Genomic DNA, 26,342 nt, shown 5'->3' with positions numbered 1-26,342 from the left:
CATTAAAAGTATATTTAACATGTCTTGTTCCAAATAATAAAGCTTTTACTAAATAAAAAATAATTTTGTACATTCTCCAAATGAATTGTATCCTCAGGTTTTTTTTTTTTTTAAGATCTGTTAAAATTGCTTATGAAAAATAAAATCCTAAAAAAAAAAAGAAAAATAAATAATAATAATGGCCGACAGAGAGAAATGCTTTACAAATATTTGCTGAAAGGATAAACCAGGGGAGTTATTCATAGTAAAAATGGAAATGACCAGACTCCTTAATAATAAAAGTTTTATATAGTCAAATGTTACTTAGCAATAGTATAAATAATATCTACCCTGATGTTAACAACATAGATCAACTAGAACCTGGGCGCTAACTGTTAGTTTTAAAGCAATAAGAAAGAAAAACCACTTGAGAGTATTGCTAATGAATTCAACATAATAGTTTGTATTTCATTTCAACTTTCTTTGGAAATGAAATTAAAAGATATTCAGTCCAATCTCCCATCCTATGTAAAATTCCCCTCTAAAGAAATTCTTATTATCCAGATTTCACTTGAATAGCACCAGTAATAAAGAGCTCACTGCTTTTTATAATAATCCATTTTTTTCTATTATAATGTTATCTATTTTAATGTTTTTAAAAATTGTTACTTTGAAGTCTAACTACGTACGTATAATTTTAACTTTCTTTTCCTAATACCACCACCTGAAGTAACACACACAAAAAGTCTGTTTTCTGTCATATTATTGCCAGGACATTTTAAAAATTAAGACCATGCACTGTTTACACTGTTTGGTAAGTTAATTTTAAAATTACAGGGCATGTAAATGTTCAAGAATTTTTCATCAGACTGACTTACCATTATTTTACGTTGGACTTGTGCACAAATATTCTCTTATACCCTGGCCCAGGTTAACCTCCTGTGAAGATTTGTTCTTTGTGATGAGAATAGAAATTGTATGATGGCTTCTAAGCAGAACAGAAAGCTGATCAAACTTAATTTTGAGTTCACGTTAGTTTCAAAGGCTGTCCAGCCTTTATGTAGTCTTACAAAGCAGTGTAATTCTTGCATCTGACTTTTATTTTTATTGTCTCTGAAAGTATAATCTTAAGGTAATATTTGATATTAAAAAAACAAGTTGGCATTCTTAAATCAAAAATCTTAAAACATAATTGACCTGTGAAATTCCCTGAAAACAAAACAAAACAAAAAAAAACCTAACTAAACTAAACTTGCTTTTCAGTAAGTCTATTTCTCACAACTCAGCTACAGTCATTTACCTCTGAAGTGGTGAATATGTAAGCAGAGACCTCAATAGATGTGTTTTTAAGTTTACCTAATTGCAAGAAATGTACTGATTTTAATGGTGTATTTTATATTGGATTTTATCAACATTATAAAGAGGCCTCCTTTAAAAAGGCAACTTTCTTTAGTGTAGCATGCTAGACCCTTGAAGGAACAGCAGTATTTAATAAGCAAACTTTTGTTCTCCCAGAAAAGCATTTGCTTCACATTTGTTAAAATCAGTCTGATCTTCAGTTTTCTTCCTCGGTCAAATTCAAAAATAAAAATAATTTGTAGTTTAATGAGTAACCTATGGACATACAAAGGCAGCTGACAGTATTAAGAATAAATGTTTTTACGTACTCTAAGTAAGATTTCAATCTCAAAACTGTAAATTAAAGCTGTAAAATCTATATACATAAAGCATGTATACTTTTGGAAAGTGTGATATTATTACTACATCATTGGGGAACTTTATATCTAACTATACCAACTTTTGGCAAGTATGTGGAACAACAGACACAGTTCTCATGACACTATCGGTGTTTGTGGGGGGTAAAAATCGGTTCAAATATTTTGGGAAATTGGCGAGACTGACTGAATTTTAAAATCCATAATTGTTTGGACCTACAATTCCATGCCTGGGCATATGCCCAACAGAAATGTGCAAAGATGTGCTCAAAAACGTGAACAGGGATGATGATGGCAGCTTCATTCATAATAGCTCTGAACTGGAAATACCCACGTTCAACATTAGAAAGGAAATGAAGAGTAATACACCATGTAATATTAGACAGCAGTGGAAATGAGCAATCTACTGCTGCAAACAAGCACATGGATGTATCTCTGGGGCAGTTCGTTGGGGAGAAGAGAGGTGTCCATATTCGGAAAAGGACACTATGAGAGCTTATGGGTTACTGGCAATGGTTTCTTTATAGACCTGTGTGGTGATTACAAGGTTATGTTTATTTTGTGATAGTTCCTAATGCTATATGCTTTGTTCCTTTTTGTGTGTATATGTGAAGTCGTAATAACAATGTATCAAAATGTTTTGGAGATAATACTGCAAATATAATATTATAGGTAGATGGGCATAATTCCAACACTATATTGTTTATAAAGTAAATTAAGGTCGTATGAATATTTCTAAACATTATATACCTTTAATGATGAAGTTGATAATGCATTTGTTCAAAATGGGGGTCTTAGTTTACTACTGATGTTAAAACATATTGTGCTGGTGCAGGCTCAGATTTCCAGCAAGTCAAAAACATTTTAGATCATAATTCAGTTAGTTATCTTGTTAGGTCTCTTTTCAAGATTCATTTAATTGACAAATTTCGTAAACATGTCTTTGATGCCTTAGATAATAAAAAATATTAACAATGACAGTATGCAGGACGGAAGCCTGTGGCACACCACTAGGCAGCTCTCTTCAAGTTACGTAGTCATTAAATAACATTTTGGGGCATAATTATTAACCATTTTTGAACTTACCTTAAACTGTTGTCTCTCAGACCCCATTTTTACCATTTTATACTTATCAGAGACATTGCAAAATGCTTTGCTAAAATTAAGTTGGAGATACGTCTTTGGAATTTACTGTGTTCTAGTATCTAAAAACGTGATCATAAAAGGAAATCCTTATAACCCTCCAACACCACCCCGCAGTACCACCAACCCCCCATTTCTTTTATTCTAAATGTCCCTAACCCACATACCAGATTTTGAAAAAAAGCTTTCTTGTCTATTTTTTTATAGATTTACTAAGTCCTTTGTTTTTAAAATGTATGAGGTTTTTTCAGTTTGTTTGTTGTTGTTTCTTTTTTTTTTTTTTTTCTTTTTTTTGTGGTCTTTACTTTTCTGGCAGCTCCTGATAAATACTCAAGGAATCTAACGTTACTTTTATGAATAATGCCAGTCCTTTGGGATATAATCTGAATGTTTTGAAAGAGTTACAGCAGCTATCTATGCCTCTCTTATTAGGTTCTCACTTGTCTCAGGAAATAATTCCCTGTTCTCAGAGATCAGTTCTGATTCTCCTAGAAGGATCTGGAAGCTGTTGTCCTTGATGGAGGAGGTAGAAATGGGAGATGGGCAGTTCTGTTTTCCTGTCATCTAATAATATCTGATAGCATCATCTCTTCTCTCTTCTGTTTTATTTCAAAATATACTTAATACCATCTTTTTTCATTTGCTTTTCCATAAGCATTAATTTACCCCATATTTTAGCAATGGTAGTGGCACTGCCACTTTTGCTTCTTTAGCGCATGACATGTTAATGAATGCCCTTGGCTCTCTTCATTGGCTACTTCCAATTAACAAGTATCTACACTTGATTGAAGCTTATTTGTCCTCCTTTTTGTAGGTAGGTCACATGCCACACCATCTAGCTCTTTTTGTCCCACTGTCAATAAAATCTGAGCTCATTAGCAAGCAACTTTTCGCACTTCTTCAGATGCCAGCTATTTTTTTTTTCTATCAGTTGAGATGATTCTCAGTTGCATGCTTAAACTTTATGTTTTAATGTCACATTTCATCAATGTTATTATTTTAGGCCCGCTTTCATTTCTACCTCATTTCTAATGTGAGTGTATTATGGAAAAAAATAATACTTTTTTTTTCCATAATTCACTCACATTACATATGCTTTTCCATGTTAAGAGGGCTCTTTCTATTCATTGAGTCATGTCCTTTTATTTTCTTTTTCAATTTTGAAAAAAAAAAATCCTTACTTATTCAATTGTTTATATTCTGTATATTGGGTATATTGGTTTTATTCTAAAATTTCTTAGATTTATCCCTGAAATCCCCAGTTTAGCTTCCGTGTCTATTTACTCCCACAAATTATAACAGCTTTACTGATGTATCATTGGTGTACACTAATATGTACATATTTAAATTGTACAATTCGGTCTTTTTATATGTGGATAAACCCATGAAACCGCCAGCACCACAATCCAGATAATGAATGTATCCATCACCCCAAGAAGTTTTCTTTTGACACTTTGTAACCCCTTTGCTTTCTCGTCCTTGTCCCCATCCTCAGGCAATTACTGATCTGCGTTAGTCCCTACACATTAGTTCACATTTCCTAGAGTTTTATATAAATGGAATTGGACATTATGCACCTTTTGTTTTTCCTGGATCCTTTCACTCAGCATAATTTTTAGATTAATTGCATAGTATGTATCGATTGTCCATTCCTTTTTATTGCTGAATAGTATTCCTCTGTATGGAGAGGCACAGTGTGCTTGTCGGTTCATCTGTTCATGGCTATTTGGGTTGCTCCCAGCATTGGGCTATTATAAATAAGGCTGCTATCAATGTCATGTGCAGGACTTTGTATGTTCACCTGCTTCCTTTTCTCTTGGGAAAATGCCTAGGAGGGGAATGGTGGGATCATCTGGTGAATATTACAAAGCATTCGTACCTTCGTCCATTCAGAAGGTTCTTTGCCCAGTTATAGGACGGTGGATTTTTCCTATGCCTATGCTAATCGTTACTGATCTGAAGATGCCAGGGGACCCCCTGCTGCTTTTAGAGTTATCCTCTATGCAGGTCCGCCCTTGGCTTCTAACTCTAGCCACCTTGGTCTCCCCAGTTGGTGGGTGTACCTTCTCAGCTCGGGGATTCTGCCAGGTTCTGCTGGGTTCTTTCCTGGGTCTCCACCTGCAAACTCTCAAGATGGGAAGCTGGGGGAATGGGACTCACTTCATTTATGTCCTGTACCTTGGGGATCACAGTCCTTTGTTGCCCTATACCTTATATCTTGCAAACCATTGTTTCATCGATTAAATTAAATACCTGTTACTTTATCTTGGTTGGAAGCAGATGTTCTTGAACTCTAACACTTTTTGTGTTTTCTATGGTGACTTCTGTATGAATCCTTCAATATTCCCTTTCAGCGGACTGATTATTTCTGAGATAATATGTAATTGGTGAATTTTCCTCTAGTGAGGATTTTTTTTTCCTATCAGTAACTACATTTTTCATTTTTAAGGTAACTGTTTGGTTCTTTTTACTATCCGTCTGTAAATATTTTATTTCTCCTTGTTGCGTCTGATCATTCCTGTATTTTTCATGAATGTCATTACTTATTTTATATTTTTGAGAACCTGAAATGTATTTAGTTCCACTGGTCCTCAGTTACTATTATATCTGGGATGAATTTGCATTGAACTTTGACTCCATTAGCTGACTTTTGTGGCATTTGTTTTCTTTCTGGTGATTTGAAGTTGTGGGTTGCAGGCTATTCTTGATAACAAGCCTCTCTCTCTCTCTCTCTCTCTCTCTCTCTCTCTCTCTCTCTGTCCCCCCCCTTTTCTGCCCTATAGTTTTGTGACTTTCTCTACTCAGCTTCCCAGATCTTGGTCCAGAAATACATCTTCCATGGGTGACCCTGTACCTTTCCCTAGTGTTATGAGGGAGTCATCGTTCCAACCACCAAGGCAGTGGATGCCTTCCCTCAGCTCACATGTGCCTGTTTTCTAACTCCTTTGGGTGTGCAGTCTCCTATTAGCCTTGTTTCCAAGTCAGTAAGCAGATGTTTTCAGTCTCTTTTCGCAAGCAGGTTAGTCCGGGGCTAGTGTTGGTCTTCAGCCCTGACCCACGCTTCCTTTCTCTGACAGACACAGGAGACTTGCATTCACCAGTATTCCTCAGGAACTAAATGCTACTCTTCCTATGTGGGTCCCCAGACCCCATTCCAGCATCCTCAGGTCCAGTCCTACTCGTTGCTTTGCATTTTGGTTGCATTTCTCATGTGTGGAGATATTTATCTTATTTTTGATGTTGTTTTTTTTTTTTTTTCTGGCTATGTGTTTTTCAATTTTCTTTGTACCTATCTTATCTAAAACTACTGTATGTTTAGAGCAGAAGGAGGCCTCCACACCTAAATTCATAATGCTATCTTGCCTAAAAGTCTCCTTTTCAATTTATTCTTTTCATCTGATACATATTTCTCAACCAGTTATTAAACTTAATTCTGTACTTAATTGAAAAGTTTTTATACTTAAAAAAAAGACACTAGGCTTATAGTCTCTGGTGGTGTAAGAACCACCCACTTGGGTATCATGTCTACACAGGAGGCATTTATCACAGAAAAGATACTCTTTGCCCTCTCCTGAATCACCCACCAAATTTCTCTTTTTTTCCTCAGAGGTACTAATTTACAAATTACAAAGCAGAAATGGCTATCATAATTATAGGCTATCACTAAGTTTAGAGTACTAGTTTCATCCATTTTCCACATTCTCTGTTATAATGTATCACTCAAGTAACCCCAATAGAGCGGGCATCTAAAAGACGAACCTTAATGCATCTTTATAGTATACACAAAGGGGAAGGGATGTGTGTATGTGTGAAAGAGAAAAAGGAAGGGAGAGGAAGGGAGGGAAGGATGGAGGGAGATGGAAAAGGAGAGGGTGAAAGGGAGGCAGGGAGCAGTATCTTTACTGTTCAGGGAATAGGCAGAGTTCTATAGCGTACGTATCTTTCATGTCACTCTAACAATTTGCTAGGTATTTTTGGTTCTATTATTTCTAGAAAAGAGTTGTTCTTAAGTCTTCTTAGAAACTAAATTTATGATTATTCACAAATGACCACCTCCTTTATCTCTTCTTCAATTTGCCACCTTTTTTTTTTTTTTTTTTTTTTTTTTTTAGTTACCGATTATCCCCTGGGAACATGTTGCCCTCTTATACTCTCCACAATATATCAGGGAGCACTTCTGCTCTACCATTTTCCTGAAGATTTTGTGATGAAAGGGTTAGCGTTCTTAATCCTTGGATCGATAGAGGTTATACATTTCACAAGCCAAATGAACAAAGTAATCAACTTCCCCAAATTATATTGCTTGATAGATCAAAGAGAAACAGGAAACTTTTCATCGATCTTTCTACCATGTTCCTCATGAAAGCATGACATTTGCCCTCCCCTTGAAGTTTGTCACTATTCTCTCCATATATACTTCTGCTAAGGAATAAGTTTCAACTTATATTTTTATTTCTTTTGGATTTTTGGATTTTTGCTTCCCTTAAAGTTGTCAATAAATTGTATTTTCTTAAAGTACTGAGATTAATGGGATTAAGTAGTTGTATGTTAATTGCCTCCTTATTGAAAAATTGTAGTGCACCAACAGTCGGGTAATTTAAGAATATTTATTCTGGAATATTTTTTTGCACGACTAGTTAGGGAATGTACTCTAAATTTTAACAACCAGTTGCACATATTTTCTCCTTTTCACTCATTGTAATAATTGCTTCTTTACTACAATGAACAAACTGCCTTGTTGCTTTCAGTAATACATAGAAATGCATCCACAATTAGCTATAGAATTTCTCCTAAGTTTGGAACTATACATCTAACAGATAAGAAAATATGTTTATAACCTCTTGATGACTGGGTACATTGTTATCCCAGAAATTCACCTATGGCTCCTCCAAAATTTTACAGAATTCTAGGTGAAATAGGCATGTGGGTGATATATGATTATAGGGAATATTAGACACTATGATACGGAAAAGGAACAACATATAAAAACCCACAAAGTATTATACAAAAGCAGAGACAAGTAAATCATATTAGTGAGCAGATTATCAGGAAAGGGGTTCCAAGGAGGTATTACAGGCTGCATTCCCCAGGACCCAAATTCTGACATGAAGAATAGCACTAGGAATTTACTAGGAAGCGTTTCAGGGATGAGACCTGCAGAAGGAAAGGGAATGAAGAGGAACTGGACCGAGGGAGAAGTGGAGAAGCAGTGGAGTCTAAAAGAAGGATTCAGCCAATTCTGCAGGGAGATGTGAGACCGTGATGACCCTTTAGAGTTTATCCGTGTTGGGGCGAGGGTCCTGGCCCTTTACACCCCTTGGTCGACCAGCTATTGCATCTGTACAACCTCAGGAAGGGGCATGACCTTGGGTAAAGTGCCTCTCTTTTACCCAGGAATTCCTTAAGAGGAATTACAACTAACTACTGTCTTCTGGCAGCACTCAAAATCATGGAGGGACTAAGTTGTCCAGTGATAAGGGAAGAGCTGAATGGCACATCACAGGGTCCACTGCAGGAAATGTTATTTGCAATGAACATGCTGATAAAGGAGAATTAATACTTTCCCAGTTTTATTGGAACATGCCCTATCCTTGTGTTTATATATTACTTATGGCTGTTTCACGCCATAGCAGCAGACTTTAGTAGTTGCAACAAAGGTGTTTTTCTTTGTATTTATCTTGCTTGGGATTTGGTAAATTTCTCAGATATCAGGAATTGATTTTTCAACCCTTTTTTTTCTTCAAATGTATGTTTTCCTCCCCACTCTCTACCTTCTCTTCTTTTAGTACTCTATTTGCATGATTGTTAGGGCATTTAATATTATCTTACAGGTTACTGGAGTGCTGTTCATTTTTAAGCCTTTCTCCCCCCCCCCCCTCTGAACTTCAATTTGAAAGGTTTATATGACCCTGTATTCAAATACACTATTTTTTTTCCCCCATTGGCTTCTAATCTGCTGTTAAGGCTACCAGTAGCTGTTTCATTCCAGATACAATTTTAGTTCAAGAACTTTTATTTCATTCTCTTTTGTTTTTTTTATTTTCTCCATTAACATTTTATATGTTTCTTCAATATTTACATGTTGTCTTCAAATAATGGAACTAATTTATAATCTCTGTTTTAAAATCCTGTTCAGCAAATTTCGTCATCTGTCCCTTTTCAGCCTATTTCTATTGATTGATTTTTCTCGTATTTTCCTGCTTCCTCAAGTGTCTACTTTGTTTCCCAAAATAAGACCTAGCCGGACCATCAGCTCTAATGTGTCTTTTGGAGCAAAAATTAATATAAGACCCGGTATATTATATTATATTATATTATATTATATTATATTATATTATCTATACTATATTATATTAAAGACCGGGCTTATATTAATTTTTGCTCCAAAAGACACATTAGAGTTGATCGTCCAGCTTGGTCTTATTTTTGGGGAAACATGGTAGGACTTTTTAAAATTTTTATACGGAACATTATGGATTCTATCTTGTTGAATTTCTAATCATCCATGGAGTTCCTTTTTTTAAAAAATTATTAAATGTATTGGGATGACATTTGTTAGTAGAATTGGATAGGCTTCATAGAATACCACCATCATCATGGCCTTCCTCAATGGAGTGCTGAGTTTTGTTTGAGCAAGGAATTAATTTATTTGTGGGTCAGGTTGATTTTTTTTTTTTTTTTTTTTAGACTAGTTACCAACCTGTGTTCACATGTGTCCAGAGGAACCCTTATTCAAGCACTAAATTGTTCTAATTCCTTCCTGAGATCTCTACTGAATGCCGAGGGTCGGTACAAGTTCTCTCCATCTTGTCTAGTCTGAATCAAACTAGCCCCAGCCCTCTGCACCCTCTGGGCATTGCTCCTTTCAGAACTCCCTCCACCTAAACTTGTGGAGTCTTGGTCTGCAAATGCACAGCTTGGTGTTGATTCAGGGTCTGGACTACAGACACTCATTAGCAACCCTACGAGTGCAGATTTCCAGAGCTCTTTCTCTGCACAGCTGCTTCCCCAGTCTGGTACTCTGCTCTGCAAAGTATGTCGCTCAGTAGCTTTGATTCTGATTTGTCTCCATATCCGTGATGCTGTGGTTTCTGTTTGGGATACTCTTCCATGTGCCATGATCTGAAATGTGAACCAGGCAGAAAGCCAGGACGTTGGCAGGGCTCACTTCATTTGTTTATCTTCTCTCATGGATCAGGGGCCTGCACTGTCTGTTGTCCCATCCCTAGAAAGGGTAATTGTGTACATTTTGTCAGGTTTGTAATTTTTTGTGGTGGGAGAAGTGTTTGAGCATTGCTGAAAGTAGAAATAAGCCATGTAAACATCATTAAAGGAATGATATATCTGTGATGCTTTACAAAATGATTTTATTAACAGTCCTCATCAAATAAATCATTTTATTGTCAGTCTTTAAATTCCATATCTGAAAAGTTACGCATATATTGTTATACTATAAATTGAATAATTTATTGAATATTTTTCTCTTATTTACTCCCATTAGTAGCCAAACTCACTCAAAAAAATTATATTGCCTTTTAGTACTAAGTATTATGCCATATTTTCTGTAATACATTAATACTTATATACAAGCATTGGCATTTTACATAATGCTATAAATTGGGAGTCTTTTGTTGTATATTACTGCTATTTTCTAATATTTTTACGTTCTTACAATTTGCCAATCATTTATTATATTTTACCAAAAGAAGTTTCATTTCATTTAATAATTTAAATTGTCTTCCTAGAAATGTGGTCAAGAGTCATTGGTTATATATCTTAAGTGTTAGTAAACATGTTGCCTGATTTACTATGTACCTTAATTGTCATGAGTACGAGAGCTTAATGTAAGATTAAGCGTCATCTTAAGAACTACCAACATTCTTTTAACTCTGAACTTTTTAAAGCAAATATATATTTTAAAGTCATATATACTTTTTTTTTTGTTTCATGTATAATCTCCTAAAAGATAAAACTTTACATGAGGAATTAATAGATTGTTACATATTTTGTCCTAGTGATTTTTAGTGGAAGAATTCATAGTAAATTGATCAACCCTCATCCAATTAGACTTTGACATGTCCTAATAAGAGCTAATTGAGGAATTATGAAGACATTTGCTCAGGAGAAAATGAGCACATAATTATACCATAAAGAGGTTAGAGTATCAGTGTTACCCAGCTGGAAGAATATTAGTTGAAGTCCCAATGGCATCTGTAAAGGACACTTCATCATTTATCTGTGAAAGATAGCACTGCCATGGCCAAGACAAAATGAAGACTAATGCATTGTCAATTGTAGAAGTCTAACTTTAAATCTTTGTGTTCCCCTCTTGTCTACCTTCTTCAGGTGCCGGGGGCTGGTCTCCCTCTGACAGTGACCATTATCAATGGCTTCAGGTTGACTTTGGCAATCGGAAGCAGATCAGTGCCATTGCAACCCAAGGAAGGTACAGCAGCTCGGACTGGGTGACCCAATACCGCATGCTCTACAGTGATACTGGGAGAAACTGGAAACCCTATCATCAAGACGGGAATATCTGGGTGAGTCATTGTCAGAAAGGCTAAGACATAGAACTGAGCAGATAGCTGACCTCAGCCCCTACCTGTCCTTGTGCAGCCTGAAGAAGCAGGAGGGTTGGGTGTGGCCTGGTTGGAGGTGATTTTGCTGTTTTTGGTTCTTGTTTTTGTGTTTGTATCCTCTGGTACTTGCGGAAAGATGAATGTGAGTAAAGTACAAGGGGTTGGGGAAATGGATCTAAACACCAGTGCGCCCCACTCTATCCCACGCCTTTCTCATAGGGATGGAAACTCTTTTGTCTTTCAAAGCGAATGTGTTCTCTTCCCTAAGCTCTGGTGTTATTTCTCAGCAAATTGGGAGACATAAAACTGTGAGTTTTATTTTCCCATAAAACTGTGTTGAAACCCAGAAAAAAAAACTATTCGGTAAATAATTTAAAGCTCATAGAACATTATTTATTTCTTTAAATGCAACATGTCAAGTTACTGTATTTTTGTCTGGAGTACCGATCTGATATGATACAAATTGTACCCAAATACGGAACCATGAATTAAGCAGATAAAATGAAAAAACGTTTTCTTTTCTGACTTAGGTTTCTATTCCTTACTCCCACTCACTCTTACTTGCCTCAAACTCTTTCTATCAAAGATATTGAGTTAAATCTTTAAAGGACAATATGTGAGGGTCCACTGCTAACAAGGTTACTTAACTCAGACAGGTTGATGGGCACTGGAGGAGGGGGCAGAAGTGGCGGGTGGACTTTGAAGCAGTTCACTTCCTGTTGGAGCCAGTCCCATTTTCTATTTTACTGTAATCCGGATCTGTTTAGATGAAGCACCACTTAATAGTTAGTGACCATTTATATATGGTGAGAAAAGTAAGGTAGAAAAATGGTTTTCTTTAAAAAAAAAAAAAAAAAAAGGGAGAAGATGGAACCAGCCAGAGCTCTGGAACATACCATATTTCCCCAAAAATAAGACCTAGTCAGACCATCAGCTCTAATGCATCTATTGGAGCAAAAATTAATATGTAAATTATTTTTATATATTAGTTAAAGTTAATAGATATTAAAATAAGACAGTATAATATAGTATATTATATAATACCAGATCTTATATAATATAATGGAATATAATATAATACCATATAATGTAATATAAGAGCGGGTCTTATACTAATTTTTGCTCCAAAAGACTCATTAGAGCTGATGGTCCGGCCAGGTCTTACTTTCGGGGAGACACGGTATTAGGCACCAACTGAACATCCCCTCCCCAAACAGTTTTAAATATTTTAAAATATTACTGGTCCTCACTCTGAGGTATATGCACTTGTCCATATTTATCTATTAAACACATTCAGGGAAGCTAGTTGTTTATTTGTTTTTTTATTCTTGTTGACTGAAGAACCCGTTTTCTCAGACTGCAATTTCTATCCAAAGCTTAGAGCAGTGGGTCTGAGGTCTAGGCTATCGATATGAGTGATCTGAGGAGATTGTAAAACATATGGATGCCAGGCCCCCCCAAACCCATTACATCATAATCGTTTAAGTGAAAATTAGATCAGTGGTGCTCATAACACTTTTAAACCCAGAGATCTTCAATTTGAGTAAAATATTGAAATTATGAATAAATAATCTAGAAGAGTAGGAGCAGTGATATATGGTAAGAAATTGTCTATATTATAATAATGGTTTAAACCCTTATTATGGATCTATATTCTTTTTTTTATTATGAGAGAAAATTTTTTAAAGTTTAACCCATTTACTCCTAAAAGATTTCAGTTACATTGGAAAATTATGTGTATCAAATCAAATATTCACTACAACTGAATAAATTATTTTAAAATACTAAATTTTGAAGGAATCTATCTTAGTTTAGTTACTTAAAAAAGCAGCCATAACCAAAATCAAGTCAAACCATCAGTGTTTAACAAGAAGAAAAAGGAGGAGGAGAATTGGGAGGAAATTCTCATTTTAAATTGTGTTCTTCCCAGGATTAGGCAGAGTGCTGGGGATTTTTAACCTGATCAGGGTCCATTCCTGGAGAATGTATATTTTGAAAGTCATCAGGTAACTTTTGTGAGTAGCCAGAATTTAGAGGTCCTAGCGTTACGGAACGAGGGTTGATGCCCGATGCAGCTAGGAGCCAATACTATGGCACCGGCTTTTGAGAAAAGAAAAAGCTTTCATTGCTGGTTGAGTAACGCTCAAATCTGTCTCCCTGATCCAGGGTTTGGGGCACGTTTTAAGAGGTTGGGGGAACAGGGTGGTCTGCGGAAGCTCCAGTGGGACAGGTTTTGATTGGAGAGCTTTGGACTTTGGCCCAAGATACGGTAAGGGGCTTCAGCATTGGATCTGCCTGGATAATGACCCTTCGCTTCTAAAAGGGTCCTGGTGCTGAAATTCCAGTCACGTCCTGGTCCTTTGGTTCCATGAGAGGGACAAGACTTTGGTTTCGGTTGCAGCTGAAGGTCAAAGTTCTCTCCTCTGTGTGTGCTTCTGCAGCATGACTTGTTCTGGTCTGTTGTCTCCGAAAAACAACTCAGTATCTTATTAGAAAAAGGATAGAACCAGTTTGAACTGGTTCCACGGTTATATTAACTTGAGTAAGTAGTTGTTTCCATAGCAGTATCCAATGAGAGGAAGTGTCATGTGAAATAAGCATATAATGTCCCCAAAATAAAAAGTGTGATGCCAGAGTAGTCCTTTAGAAATAACTTCTGTCTAGCCACGATTGTTTGGTAAGAACATTTGTGTATTGGGATATGTAAGTTGTAGGACACAAGTAGTAGGGAAATGCCTATGGAACGTTTTCATCTCATAATTAAGATAATTTACAGTTTCAGGAATAATGTGTAGAAAGGTAGTTTTTAACCCTGGATGTACAATGCAAGAACCTAGAAAGCTTTAAGACATGTGGATGTTTGGGTCCCACCTCCAGATTTTGGTTTCAGTTCATCTAAGGCATAAGCTGGGCACTGGGATTTTAAAGTTGCCCAGATCATTCTAATGTACAGCCAACACTGAGAACTATATTTCAGGTTGGTTTTTGGCCTTTGGGTAGGGTGAGGATGGAGGAAGTTCCTTGTGAAAAATAATGAATAAAAAATAGAAAAGACCTTTCTTCAAGTTTAGCAGAGAGAGAAAGGGAGACTGACCAAGCAACCAAACAGCAGACTAAGAGTCGAAAGTTAAGGCTCAGATCTCCAGCTCTTCCGGAAAGCACACATTATTTTCTAACTCTCTGAGGATACTAATCTCAAGTCAGATTAGTAGGTTGATAAAATTATTTGAGGGGCTGCAAGTCAGACTCAAAACTACATATCTGTGTAAAGTTTTCATCCCAGCTCTAGAGTGTCAAATCCTCTCCTATCATAAGGCATTAAGGTAATAATAAAGATGGCTGCTAAAGTACAATAGTACTTAAGTTTTAATTTATGTATCAGATACTTGCAGTTATAGATAATCCCATTCTTACTAAATACAGAAATATAAGCTCAGAGGGTTAAGGAGGGTAAAAATTCCCAACGTGACTTGGATTCTTGTGGCAGCGTAACAATTGCATTACTTTAATAATCTATGACAGAAATCTTTGGTAGTATGAAAATAGTCCATTGTTTTTGATGTATTCTAGAAGTGATAACGTTTATTGTTTTCTAAAAATTCTTGAGTACTTTAGAGCTTATGTTTTAACATGCATTAAGTGATTAAAATTTAGCATTTAAAACTCTCAACAAAAATACATCTGGGTTCAAGTTTAGTAAAAATGGTAATTAAATATTAGATTTTGTTTTAATCCTATTACTATTTAACATAATGTGTATTGTACTTAAATAAAAGAGACTTCTGACACAGAAAAGACTGGATAGCTTTTAGATGGACAGACCTTATGTAAAGTTCCAGATAGTCAAAGGGTTTTAAAATTGATGTCATTTTAAGGTTGCTTTTTCTATCCTTTTCTAAAATAATCAATTACCTGAGAAGAATGCAAGGTAATATAAATCCCATCACTTGACTATTGTTTTTAAAAAAACGTCACTGGTTATTCTTTCTATAATTTCAGGGGACATGGACAACATGACTAATTTTATTATAATATTCTCATTAAATGTCCATGTGGAGTTCCTGAGTTATTTTATGACCATTGGATAATGTGTTACATTAAGCAAAGAACAACTCATGTAGATGAGAAATTATGACAGTATCACAAGATTTTTTAAGTCATGAATCTCACTTTGGAATCTGACTATGGAATAAGAATGGATCTTGAAAATATCCCTGAAGGATGGTTTATCTGAATGTTTAATACTCAGATATGTAAGTTGCTAAATGTGCTTAACTAGTGAAACTTTCTCATTCCTCTTTGATAATACTAAGCATAACAGAATTATTTATCCACAATGCCATCTCCTTCTATTTAGAATTTTTTTTCTTTACAATTTAAAAGGAAAATGTGTGCAGATTGATAAAATTGCCCCACCCCAAACATTATATTTACATATTCCACAAACTCTAATTTGCATACTTCTCTTGAGATATTTTTGGGTTTCCTAAGTGTAATCTGTTGGAGAGACACAAAGTATTTTGTATAAGCGTTTCTTATGAATGGTCCATTCAGCATTACATTAAACAAGAATTCCAGCAGATTTTCACTTAGTTTTGCTGGAGAAGTTCAATTATTTAAAACAGTTATGATTCCTCTTGTTAATGGTAGGCAGATATCAGACAGCTATCAGTAACTACTGAATATATTAGATGGAGCATCCCACAGAACAAAAATGCTTTATTGTATGTAAATTACATAGTCAAATACTTATCAAGAATATATGAGTTCATAATCTCTAAACGATATTAAATAGAGTATTAATTTGCTAGATGTTGAAAACCTGGATCTCTTCGCCCCTTATATATTGTGTACACACACACACACACACACACACACACACACGAAACTTCATTGTTTCTAACAAATTTGAAACATTAAAAAAATCTGAAAAGCAAATAATAGTTAACAGATTAATTTAGTAAATTCTTTGATTTTCTGAATATCACGTCAATAGCTGGAATATGTGTTCTCTACTTTCTTTTCAACCAAATATTCAATCAACCAATGTGTACATAAGAAAAGTTACAAGGTGTTTACCAAGTGAAATCCAAGCTATGAATTCAGAAGGTCTGAATTCAAGTATCTGGGTTTATTTATTGGTTTATAAACTCAGAGAAGTCACTTTGTGCCTCAAACTCCTAATCTGTGAAATGGGAATAATGCCTATTGGGAAATTTACATGAGATTATGTAAGTAAAGAAGTTTTGCCGGCTGCGAAGATTTAGCAACATGCGTGTTATCAATTGTCTATCTTAGAGAAGCATTCTACAAAACTAGTGTAGTACTTCTTGTAGTGAGAACAGTCTGTGATGGCTATTTTCAGAAAGTTTGAGTCCCCCTCTGTTCTTACCTTGGTTTATGCTTATTCATGATTTAAAATATCTGACAATATTTTAGAGGCAGGAAGCATGACTTAAAGCAGGAAGTGGACTGTGGACAGATCTCTGGCACATTTTCTAATTAATGAATGAAGTGGCCACGGATAGACAACGCGATCAGTGCTGGATGAGCTTGTGAGGCGTGGCGTGTAGACCTAGCTCTGTGCCAAATGCCATCGCAGTGCTTGTGACAAAGTATCTGTCACCATAATGATGGTCATGTGTTCAGTGAGCCATGTCAGGGGGGATTATTTAAAAATGGATGAATTATTCTCTTATCCTTTCAACCATTCTGTTGTAATGGTTGCACTAATTTTCCAAATCATTTAAGAATATTTTGCAATTATAAATGTAAAGCATAATTGTTTCACACTTCGATAGTATCCTTAGATCCTTTCAAACATGTAGAATTCTTTCCTGCATGTGAAACTAGGGAAGACCACCATCTTGATCGCTTGCTCATAGACTCGTATCCTCCATCAGATGATAACATACTCTACCTCACATACAACACCGATGCAATGTTTTTCAGCAATAGGTGGGAATTTTTCTTGCTCATTTATGTATACACCTGCATTGTGGTTGCAATCAGTCATTTGGGGAAAAGGCCTGGTAGGCATATTTGTTATAATTTAATAGATAGCATGTTGATAAATAAAACACATTAGAGTAATCTGCATTAAGCCCTTTCTAAAATGACTCTGGATATAAATGGGATAAAAGTCTTTAGGACTTGTATAAGAGAAAATAATTTCCAAGGTGAATTTATGATAAGCTTTATAGTTCTCTGAAATAGATGTGTTGTTTGCACTCCTCTTAGACTGAGTGATATTTTAAAAGTCTCAAGATTTTTAATAAGTTGAATAGATATTCCCGATCCTTTTTCATATACTGTAATGCCTCCATTAATACATTTTGATAACCTTTCTACACATTTGTAATGTGAGATTCTCATTTCAAGAGGTCATGAGATTGTATTTTGTCAGTTTGTGAGTCACTCAATATTCTACACATACACACATATATAGAACCATTCTAACAAACATGGTTATGTGTTTAATTTTTTTTCCAAAAAGTAGGAAGATAAAAATAAGATGTTATTAATAACAGTGAGTATATTGTTGACATAGACTATTAGGTAAAGAAAAATGATTAATCTTATATGATAAGATTTCTTAGAGGCAATAAAAATAGAGTATATAAGTCTTCACAATCTAGTGTATTTTTCATCTGAGATAAAATATGATATATGAAATCATTGTTCTAAAAATTTTAAAGTATGCTTGCTTGCTTGGTGAACTCTCTGGAGGAGGAAGTGTTCTCAGTAAGCATAATGATATTCTCAGGTGCTTATTTTACTCTGGATTCAAATAATGGAGATGCTAATATTTTTCTTACCAGACCAAGGTTGGATTTAGGTGACATAAAGCTACATGACTCCAAGTGAATGCAAATTTCTACACAGTGTTGATAGGTACCTACAAATATTTTGAATAAAACATGAATTCCCTCATTTAAGATGCTTGTCCTTACCCTAAGTGGTAACTTAGTGAGAGTTAGAGGAATACGAGTATATCTAGATGGGGGAATTTCAAGCATGGAAACCAAGCTCTTGTGTGGCCACAGGCCCCCAAGCGGCAGTAAAAGAAGCAGCTCAATGCTGCACTCTGGAATCAGATACATAGGCCCATCATCAAACTTCAGTCACCTAAATCTCTAACTTTGGGCAGATTCCTCAACGTTTCTGTGCCTACATTTTCTCAGCTGTTAAATGGAGCTAATAACAATACTTACTTCACTTACCTCAATGCTACCTACCTCAATAGTAATTATAGGTACGAAGTTAATAATCCACGTAAGTGCTTAGAAAAATGCCTGGCAACATATTAACCCCTCAATTTTTATTAGAGTTTATAAATGTGTGACTTCTAGATGCATTACTATACTACATTGTATTAAATCCGTCCTTGAAACGTCAAAATAACCTGCTCCTTTCACTCTACAATAGCTTTTCTGTATTAATGTATCAGCATGTGTGTTGTATTACATCTGTGCTTCTCAGCCTGAAATGACTACTAACTCACTGTTAAGTGTAATCAGGAATGCTAATTTATGTTACTTGATCCTATTAATTGTCACATGGAGCCCCGTGCATAACACAGTACAAACTGTGTCTGGCCAATTCTTTTGGACTTTTTTTAAATTAAACTTTAGTGAAAATATGACTATGATGCCTTCATTAGGTTTAGTCTAGTGAATTCGCTTTTATTAACTTTGGAGGTCAAGGAAAATAAATAACCCATTTGTGTCCATAGTCCCCTTCCATGTTTTCTTGGGGTAATTAAAAAGAATAAGATAAGCAGACTACAGAACAGGCTTATAAGTATTAATTAAAACAAATTACAGTATTTCCCCCTTATCCGTGGGGGGTGCATCCCAAGACCCCCAGTGGATGCCTGAAACTGCAAATAGTACCAAACCCCATATATACTGTTTTTTTCTATACATACATAACTATAATAAGGTTTAATTTATACAATAGGTGCAGTAAGAGATTAAGCACACTAATAATAGAATAATTATAACCATTCACTATAATAAAAGTTGTGCGAAGGTGGGTGTCTCTTAGCAAACTAGCATGGATTTCTATTTCCTTCACAAATTCACGTATAGAAGATTCATTCTCACCACAGATCTTAGCAACTTCAGTGTATGCTTTTTTCTTCTTCTTCTTTTCTTATTAAGTCAAGAACGTTCACTTTTTCACTTAAAGGAGGTACTTTATGGCTTCTTTTTGGCATCAATGAACCGCCACCCTTGTGCTTTGGGGCCATTGTTATTAAGTAAAGCAAGGGTTACGTGAATGCAAGCACTGCCATACTATCGACGCAATAAGTGAGAGCGCTGCTAAGTGACCAACGACCAGGAGCTCCCGTATGTGGTGTGGAGACACTGGACAAAGGGCTGGTTCACATCCTGGGTGGGATGGAGCAGGACCGTGTAAGATTTCATCATGCTCCTCAGAAAGGTGCATAATTTAAAACTTACGAATCGTTTATTTCTGGAATTTTCCATTTAATATTTTCAGACCTTAGTTGACTGTGGGTAGTGGAAATCACAGTAAATGAAACTGCAGATGGGGGAACTACTCTGTGGTGGTGAGCCATGAAAGCAAAAGCCTCCAGACAGGGAGAGAGCCCCCTCTAAATGTCAGATATTCAGAGCCCGTCCATGGACCAGCGGTCTCAGCATCACCTGGGAGCTTGTTAGCAATGCAGACTCTCAGGGGCCCACCCCCTACTTTTCACGTCAGAATCTGCATTTTAACAATATTCACAGGGGATTCACATACATGCCAAAGATAGAGTGTGGTGTGTTTAATAGTTGAAGAGCTCTCATGACAAAGAGGGGTGAGAATTGGGCCTGTATCTCTAAACCAGGAGGTGCCGTCAGAAGTGTTAGAATCCAGAGTGTAAATTGCAGACTGACTTATCATGGAATGAGAATAAGCTTTGATAAATAGCACTTACTGAGCTCTCATCATTTATTTACTGAGGGTTGGAGGTAAACAAACTCCCACAGTATCTGCCTTCTAGGGGCAGCAAAGCTATGGTGGTAAGGCTAACCATATACATTTATAATTATATTGCATGACTGCGTGTGTCCTAAAGGAGAGAGGCTGCACACGTTGTTCTGGGAGCACACAAAAATCACCCCATTTGGAGTGGTTGAGGGTCAGGATCAGCGGAGGCTTCTTGAGGAGCTAAGTGTCGTTGGCGAAGTGGGTAAGAAGTTGACCATGCTGAGAGGAGGAGCCAGAAGTCGCTCCCAGCAGATGGATGTCACTGAAACAGGTCAGAATGGGCAGTGAGACACTTTCAATAACCATGCCTGTCCCAAGTTCTTTATTATGAACCTACAAAGAAAAAAGATCTGACCTTTCTTTAAAACTCTGAAATCACATCATTTAAATCTGTCATGTTGAAGTGATAGCGTGTGAATTCCCAACTTCGGAAGACCCTTGGAGTTGATTCCGTCTTCCGGGGTGGGCTCATCGCTGTAATACTCGGAGTAAAGAGTTCACTGCCAAGTACATCATAGATGTTTTAAGTATACAATCAAACTGAAGTATCTTGTTCTGAAGATACATGGGCTGAAGCTGAGAGACGCAGTGTTACTTAAACAGGAGACACACATTCAGGTCCAAAGTATGCTGGCCCCAGCACTCAGCATGGAGCCAAGTACCTAATTTTTCTAGAATGACCACTTGATTATTTTGACTAATGGGTAACAATTGGATTGCCTACCCCATGCTTACAGGACAAGAGAGCGTGGTCTCTGGTGCTGGATTTCAAATAGCAAGACCATGATCCAGCACTCAGTAAAAGTGAACTCTGAGCGGTGCTAATCGGCCTTTCATGAACCTTAGTTACTTTCGTTGCAAAAGGGATAAAATGGTATCAACCCTGTGGGGTTTTTGTGAGAATGAGACCAATGAATCAAATTCCTCAGAACAACGCACCCTAAATATAGGCTCATCTTCTTATCTACCTCTTATGTCACCTCCTCCTAATTATTTATCACTATTATTATTATTACCATTAATTATTAGAGGACACTATATTAAAAGTGGTTTAAGGAAATAAAGTAAGTCATTGTGCTAGATTTATCCTTGAGAGTCATAACATCTAATTATAAGGACAATCACTATAAACTAAAGCCTGGTTATCTGATGCCACTTTCAGTATGCTTGTACGCCCGGTGCCTGGGGAGATATTTGCAGTAAGTATGTCACTTATCCCCACAGTTTAGGCAAGGAACTAATTTAGTCAGTGTTGACTTTAAGAAAGAACTAATAGAATGTTAAAATGTCTTGGCAAGTAAATTTAGTTTGTTTGAATGAACTAGCTTAATTATAGGCCCTATTATCATTCTGGCAAAAAGATGTCCTGTTGACAGCTCGTCTGAATGGTTCACTCAGTTACCATCAATGCCTTTTCAGGAGCCTGGAGAAGGATGAAGCATAGACTTGTGCTTTTAGAAAAAGTCTGCCGTGCTTCCAAATGAAAAGATTATTTGACATAAACATCTGCATTTCTCCCATGAATTTCACTGATATAGTTTGAGGAGACAGCAGTTCTATTGTAAGTGACATTTAAACGTTTTATAATCATATTAATATGAAGCTGTAATGAAATCCATGAAAAGCTCTCTCTTGGGATATAGCAATGCAGAAAACTCTACGTGCACCAACTAATAAATAATAAGAGCCAAGCAGTATTGATGGAGGGTTCATTAAGTGCATGATAAGATTTATCTCATTTAATCTTCAAAACAACTTAAATGCAATGATTTAGATGAGGATGAGGATGATAACGATGGTGATGATATTGATGAGGCCCATTCTCTAGATGCAGCAATTACGGATTAGAGGAGGTACCTTTTCTGGAACACACGGTGAATTAACAATGGAGCTGCGATTTGAACGCAGGACTGTCTAACTAATTAGCCTGTGGTCTTCACCATCAGGGGCCCTCTTCAGCTCTGCCTTTCCCAGTTCATACAATATAACATGCTGCTCATACATATGACACTATATTGTGTATCTCATACCATTCTCGTTGTCAGGATGCCAGTCATATTGGATTTGGGGCCCAGTCTCCCCCTGCGATCTCACTTTAATTACTGACATATGCGACGACCCTATTTCCAAATAAGATAACTTCCTGAGGAACTGGAGGTTATGACTTCAACATATACGTTTTAGGAGGATATGATTCAGCACATGACACTTAACTATTAGAAAGTACAAAGTGATGCCATTAACACCTGTTCACTACCATTGTGGTGGTGGTGGTGTTGTGTACGTTATAAAGCACAGGAATGGACTTACGAGAAAGACAGTAGCTTCTAAGAGGAGTTACACATCATTCCTCATGAACTCAGGAAATGTGCCAGGTCAAACCACGAGAGACTGGCTGATGACTAACTATGTATGACTCTCTGCATTCCTTTATTTACAAGAAAGACTTCAAAAAAGAAACAAACAAACAAACAAAAAACACTTTTCAGAATTGTTCTCTCCTCCTGGGTGGCAAATGAGCCAAAGATGCTTTTCCAAACCAACCCCTCACCCCACCCCATGATAAATAGCTGGCCATAAAAAAGTGTCCAAGTTTCAAACCTCACACACAGAAATCTATTCTGAATGAAACACCATTTAGCACTGTGAACATCGTTTAATGCCTTGAGATGTAGTATTTATTAAAAACTGGATGCTAGAGAATGTGCATTCTAAACAATTATAGACATTTCTTCTGTCAACAAAGAAAAGAACTCTCCCAGAGATAAAACAGCTTGCTCCAATTGCATCTTGAGATTTTATTGCTAATTCATTTGGATTATAACAGCATCTATTTGAAAGCAGCAGGTTTCATTAGTTAGCCCTCCAGCATTCTTCAGAGAAGGTTAGGAAACACACTGCCACCATTTCATATATGAAAGCTGAGTTGCCCGGTGAAGGCATTATCCATCTTACGCATTGAGCAAGCACAATTGTTCATTCCATTCTCACTGTCCTACATATCTATTTTTCAGTTTGTTAGAAAATAGAGCTGTGTGTGATAGCCTCAGAGCAACAGAAAAAGACTGACTTTATCATAAAGTTATTCAGGCTATTTACATTCAACCTTGCGCAAACAAGTATTCGATAACAGAATGAAAAAAAAAATACAAAAGTTTCCTATTCCTTTGAAAGGATTTTGTGCTTATGATATGAGAAGATATATACAATGGGTTTTTCACATGACTGATGAAATAAAAAGTTCAGTGTATGATTAAATATCTACAATTTGACAGGTTTATTCTTGGAATAGTGATAAGAGTATAACATTTCAGCTTTGTGCAAAATAAGCAGTAATGTCAGTGTTGTTTGTTTTTAATTTTAAAGTCAAAGACCAGGAATTCATTATTTAAATAATCATTTTATGTTTGGAGTTGGGGTAACTGATCATGAAATAAAACACATGTGCATGCACACACACACACACACACACACACACACACATACACAAAGACACACATTAAATCCTTACAATGAAATAACCCTTAATCTTCCCAATTACATAAAATCTATGGATATTTTACAGAATCAAACATATTTCTCAATGGATCCCATTAAAGTGCAGAGGTGTTAGGCATTTTGACTAAGATTAAACTCTACTGCTAATACTATCGTCCACCTAGTACTTACCTGATAAGTACTTTCTGTGTCAAATACTGTGACAAGATCCTGAAAGGTGAGAGACCGAGTTTGGTCCTTGGTTTCTATATCCCCGTAGTCTTTGCAATCTCCATTATACTGTATTTAAGAAGATATAACAGTGGGTGATTATATGTACGTTCTCAGAGGTCTTTGTCTTGTTAAAGGCTGAGTCCCACCAGGTTGGATGGTCCCTTGAACACTGACCATGCTTAGTAAATATTTGTTAACAGATTGATTGCGTTGCGGGATTACGCAAACACTGGCCTACGTAGAAATAATTAAATGCATGTTTCATGCACAGCCATGTTGAACCGCTTAATTTATGCGATTCAACATGACTGTGCATGGAAATGTGCACTTATTATTTTATGTGTCTAAGGCACACTGACCAATGTGGCACACACCTACCTCCATCAAAAGGAGAAGTGAGAGTGCTGAAATGGCATTTGTAGGAAAGCTCGAAATTTCTGTAAGGGAGAAAACACAGCAGAGGTTGCAACAACAAGGAGGTAAGAGGGAGGCTGGGATGCTGACTCCCTTCAGACCTGGAGTTAGCTTGGGGACCCCCAGTGGAATGTCAAGGGCTAATGCCAAATGCATGTGTATGTGGAAAACTTGAATCTGAGCTGGACACTGGGTTAATCCAGCGAGAGGAGAGAGATTCCTGATCTCATAAAGGCTAAGTGTCAGGAGAGCAATATAGTTTTTGAAATGTATGCAAAAGGTAGATACATCACACACATACACACACACACACACACACACACACACTATATATATATATATATATATATATATATATATATATATATATCATGTATATATAATATATTTTTTTATATTTTATATATATATAGTGTGTGTGGTGTATCTACCTTTTGCATACATTTCACAAACTGTACTGCTATATAATTATATATATATATATATCATGTATATATAATATGTATTATATATACATGATATATAATATATATGTATTACTATATATATTCTATGTTTCCATTTGTACAAAATGCAAAAACAGGCAAAACCTAGCCTGTAAGAAATCTGTATAGTGGTTTCCTCTGTGGTAGGAGGGTAGTAACTGGAAGGGGATACAAAGAAGGCTTTGGGGTGCTCCTAATTGTTTGTTTCTTGAGCTAGGTGCTTGCTACACTTCTGGAGATTCACCAAGCTGTGCATTGATGTGCACCTTTCTCTATGTACATTAAAATTCAATAATAAGTTTTAGAAGACAATATAATCAGACTTGAAATCAAGGTCTAGCTCCGACGGAATAGGAACTGGGCGAAACTGAGAGCTATGATCAGAATTGCTATCTAGCACCAAAAATAGTTGTAGGAGAACACCAGTGGGCCAGGCAAAAGGGAATCGTCAGGGGACTTAGCAAAAGGCCTTAAAAGCCTGCTTGTAACACGTACGGGAATTATTTTCGTCTTTATGGAAGTTCAAAGTTTATGTGAGTACATGGGTCTCTGTCACACTTGACACTTGGATAGCTGGTGCAGCACAACCTGTTAAGTGCTAGTGAAGAGACACCATGTCTGACTCTCATTGCCTCTGGCTTGAAAACATATGAGCACATATAAAACAGAGGTCCTTGTGTGCAGCTAGAGAGTATAGGGACCAGCAGTTAAACCAACCTAGAGCACTCCTAATTTTTTTTTTTTCTACTTGGAAGATGAATGCCTAAATTTACTAAATTTAGTTCAACATTGCATTTATAATTTCCATCTATGTATGGTACATGTTAACAAGCACAGAGAAAGTTTGCATGCTTTAATATCTCCCTAATTAAAATGGAGGACACATAAAAATATGAGGAAATAACATGAATAGAGAGCTCACCTAATAGATAGAAATGCATTTACTCTTCAATCCAACCATCTCACTTCTACAAAGTTACCCTAAAGATGCAGCTATAATAAAATAAAAGCACATATGCACAAGGTTTTTCATTACAACAATATTTGTCATGACAAACTATTGGAAACCACCTTTATTACCAAATACTGGAGATTGGTTGAATAAACTAGGCTATATATGCAAGATACGAGTAGGTAGCCTGCATCTGTAAAGAAAACTGCAAAAGAAATAGCTCTATGAGTTGACATGGGATGCATTTCCTGGATATATTTTTAAGTGAAAAAAGAAAAGTGCAAATTTATTGTATACTAACTTTAGTGCAAGAAAAAGAAATAAGAAAACATGTATATATGATTGAAGCAATTTTGAAAAC

The 26,342-nt window shown here is 36.2% G+C and overlaps 1 protein-coding gene across 1 annotated transcript in view; it reads left to right on the top strand.

Annotated features, from left to right (window-relative positions):
* CNTNAP2 (contactin associated protein 2) overlaps positions 1-26,342 on the top strand; it is a 1,494,727-nt gene that overhangs the window by 524,274 nt on the left and 944,111 nt on the right. Inside the window, exon 3 of the mRNA XM_088799852.1 lies at positions 11,184-11,377. Within this exon, the coding sequence (XP_088655978.1) occupies positions 11,184-11,377 (194 nt within the window). The remainder of the gene's footprint in view (positions 1-11,183; positions 11,378-26,342) is intronic.

The sequence above is a fragment of the Rhinolophus sinicus genome, chromosome 8 (assembly GCF_057876585.1).
Source record: "Rhinolophus sinicus isolate RSI-liver-muscle chromosome 8, RSI-T2T, whole genome shotgun sequence".
Lineage (NCBI taxonomy): Eukaryota > Metazoa > Chordata > Mammalia > Chiroptera > Rhinolophidae > Rhinolophus > Rhinolophus sinicus.
Note: the sequence above shows the minus strand (reverse complement) of the source record. Positions and strands in the feature narration are given on the sequence as shown.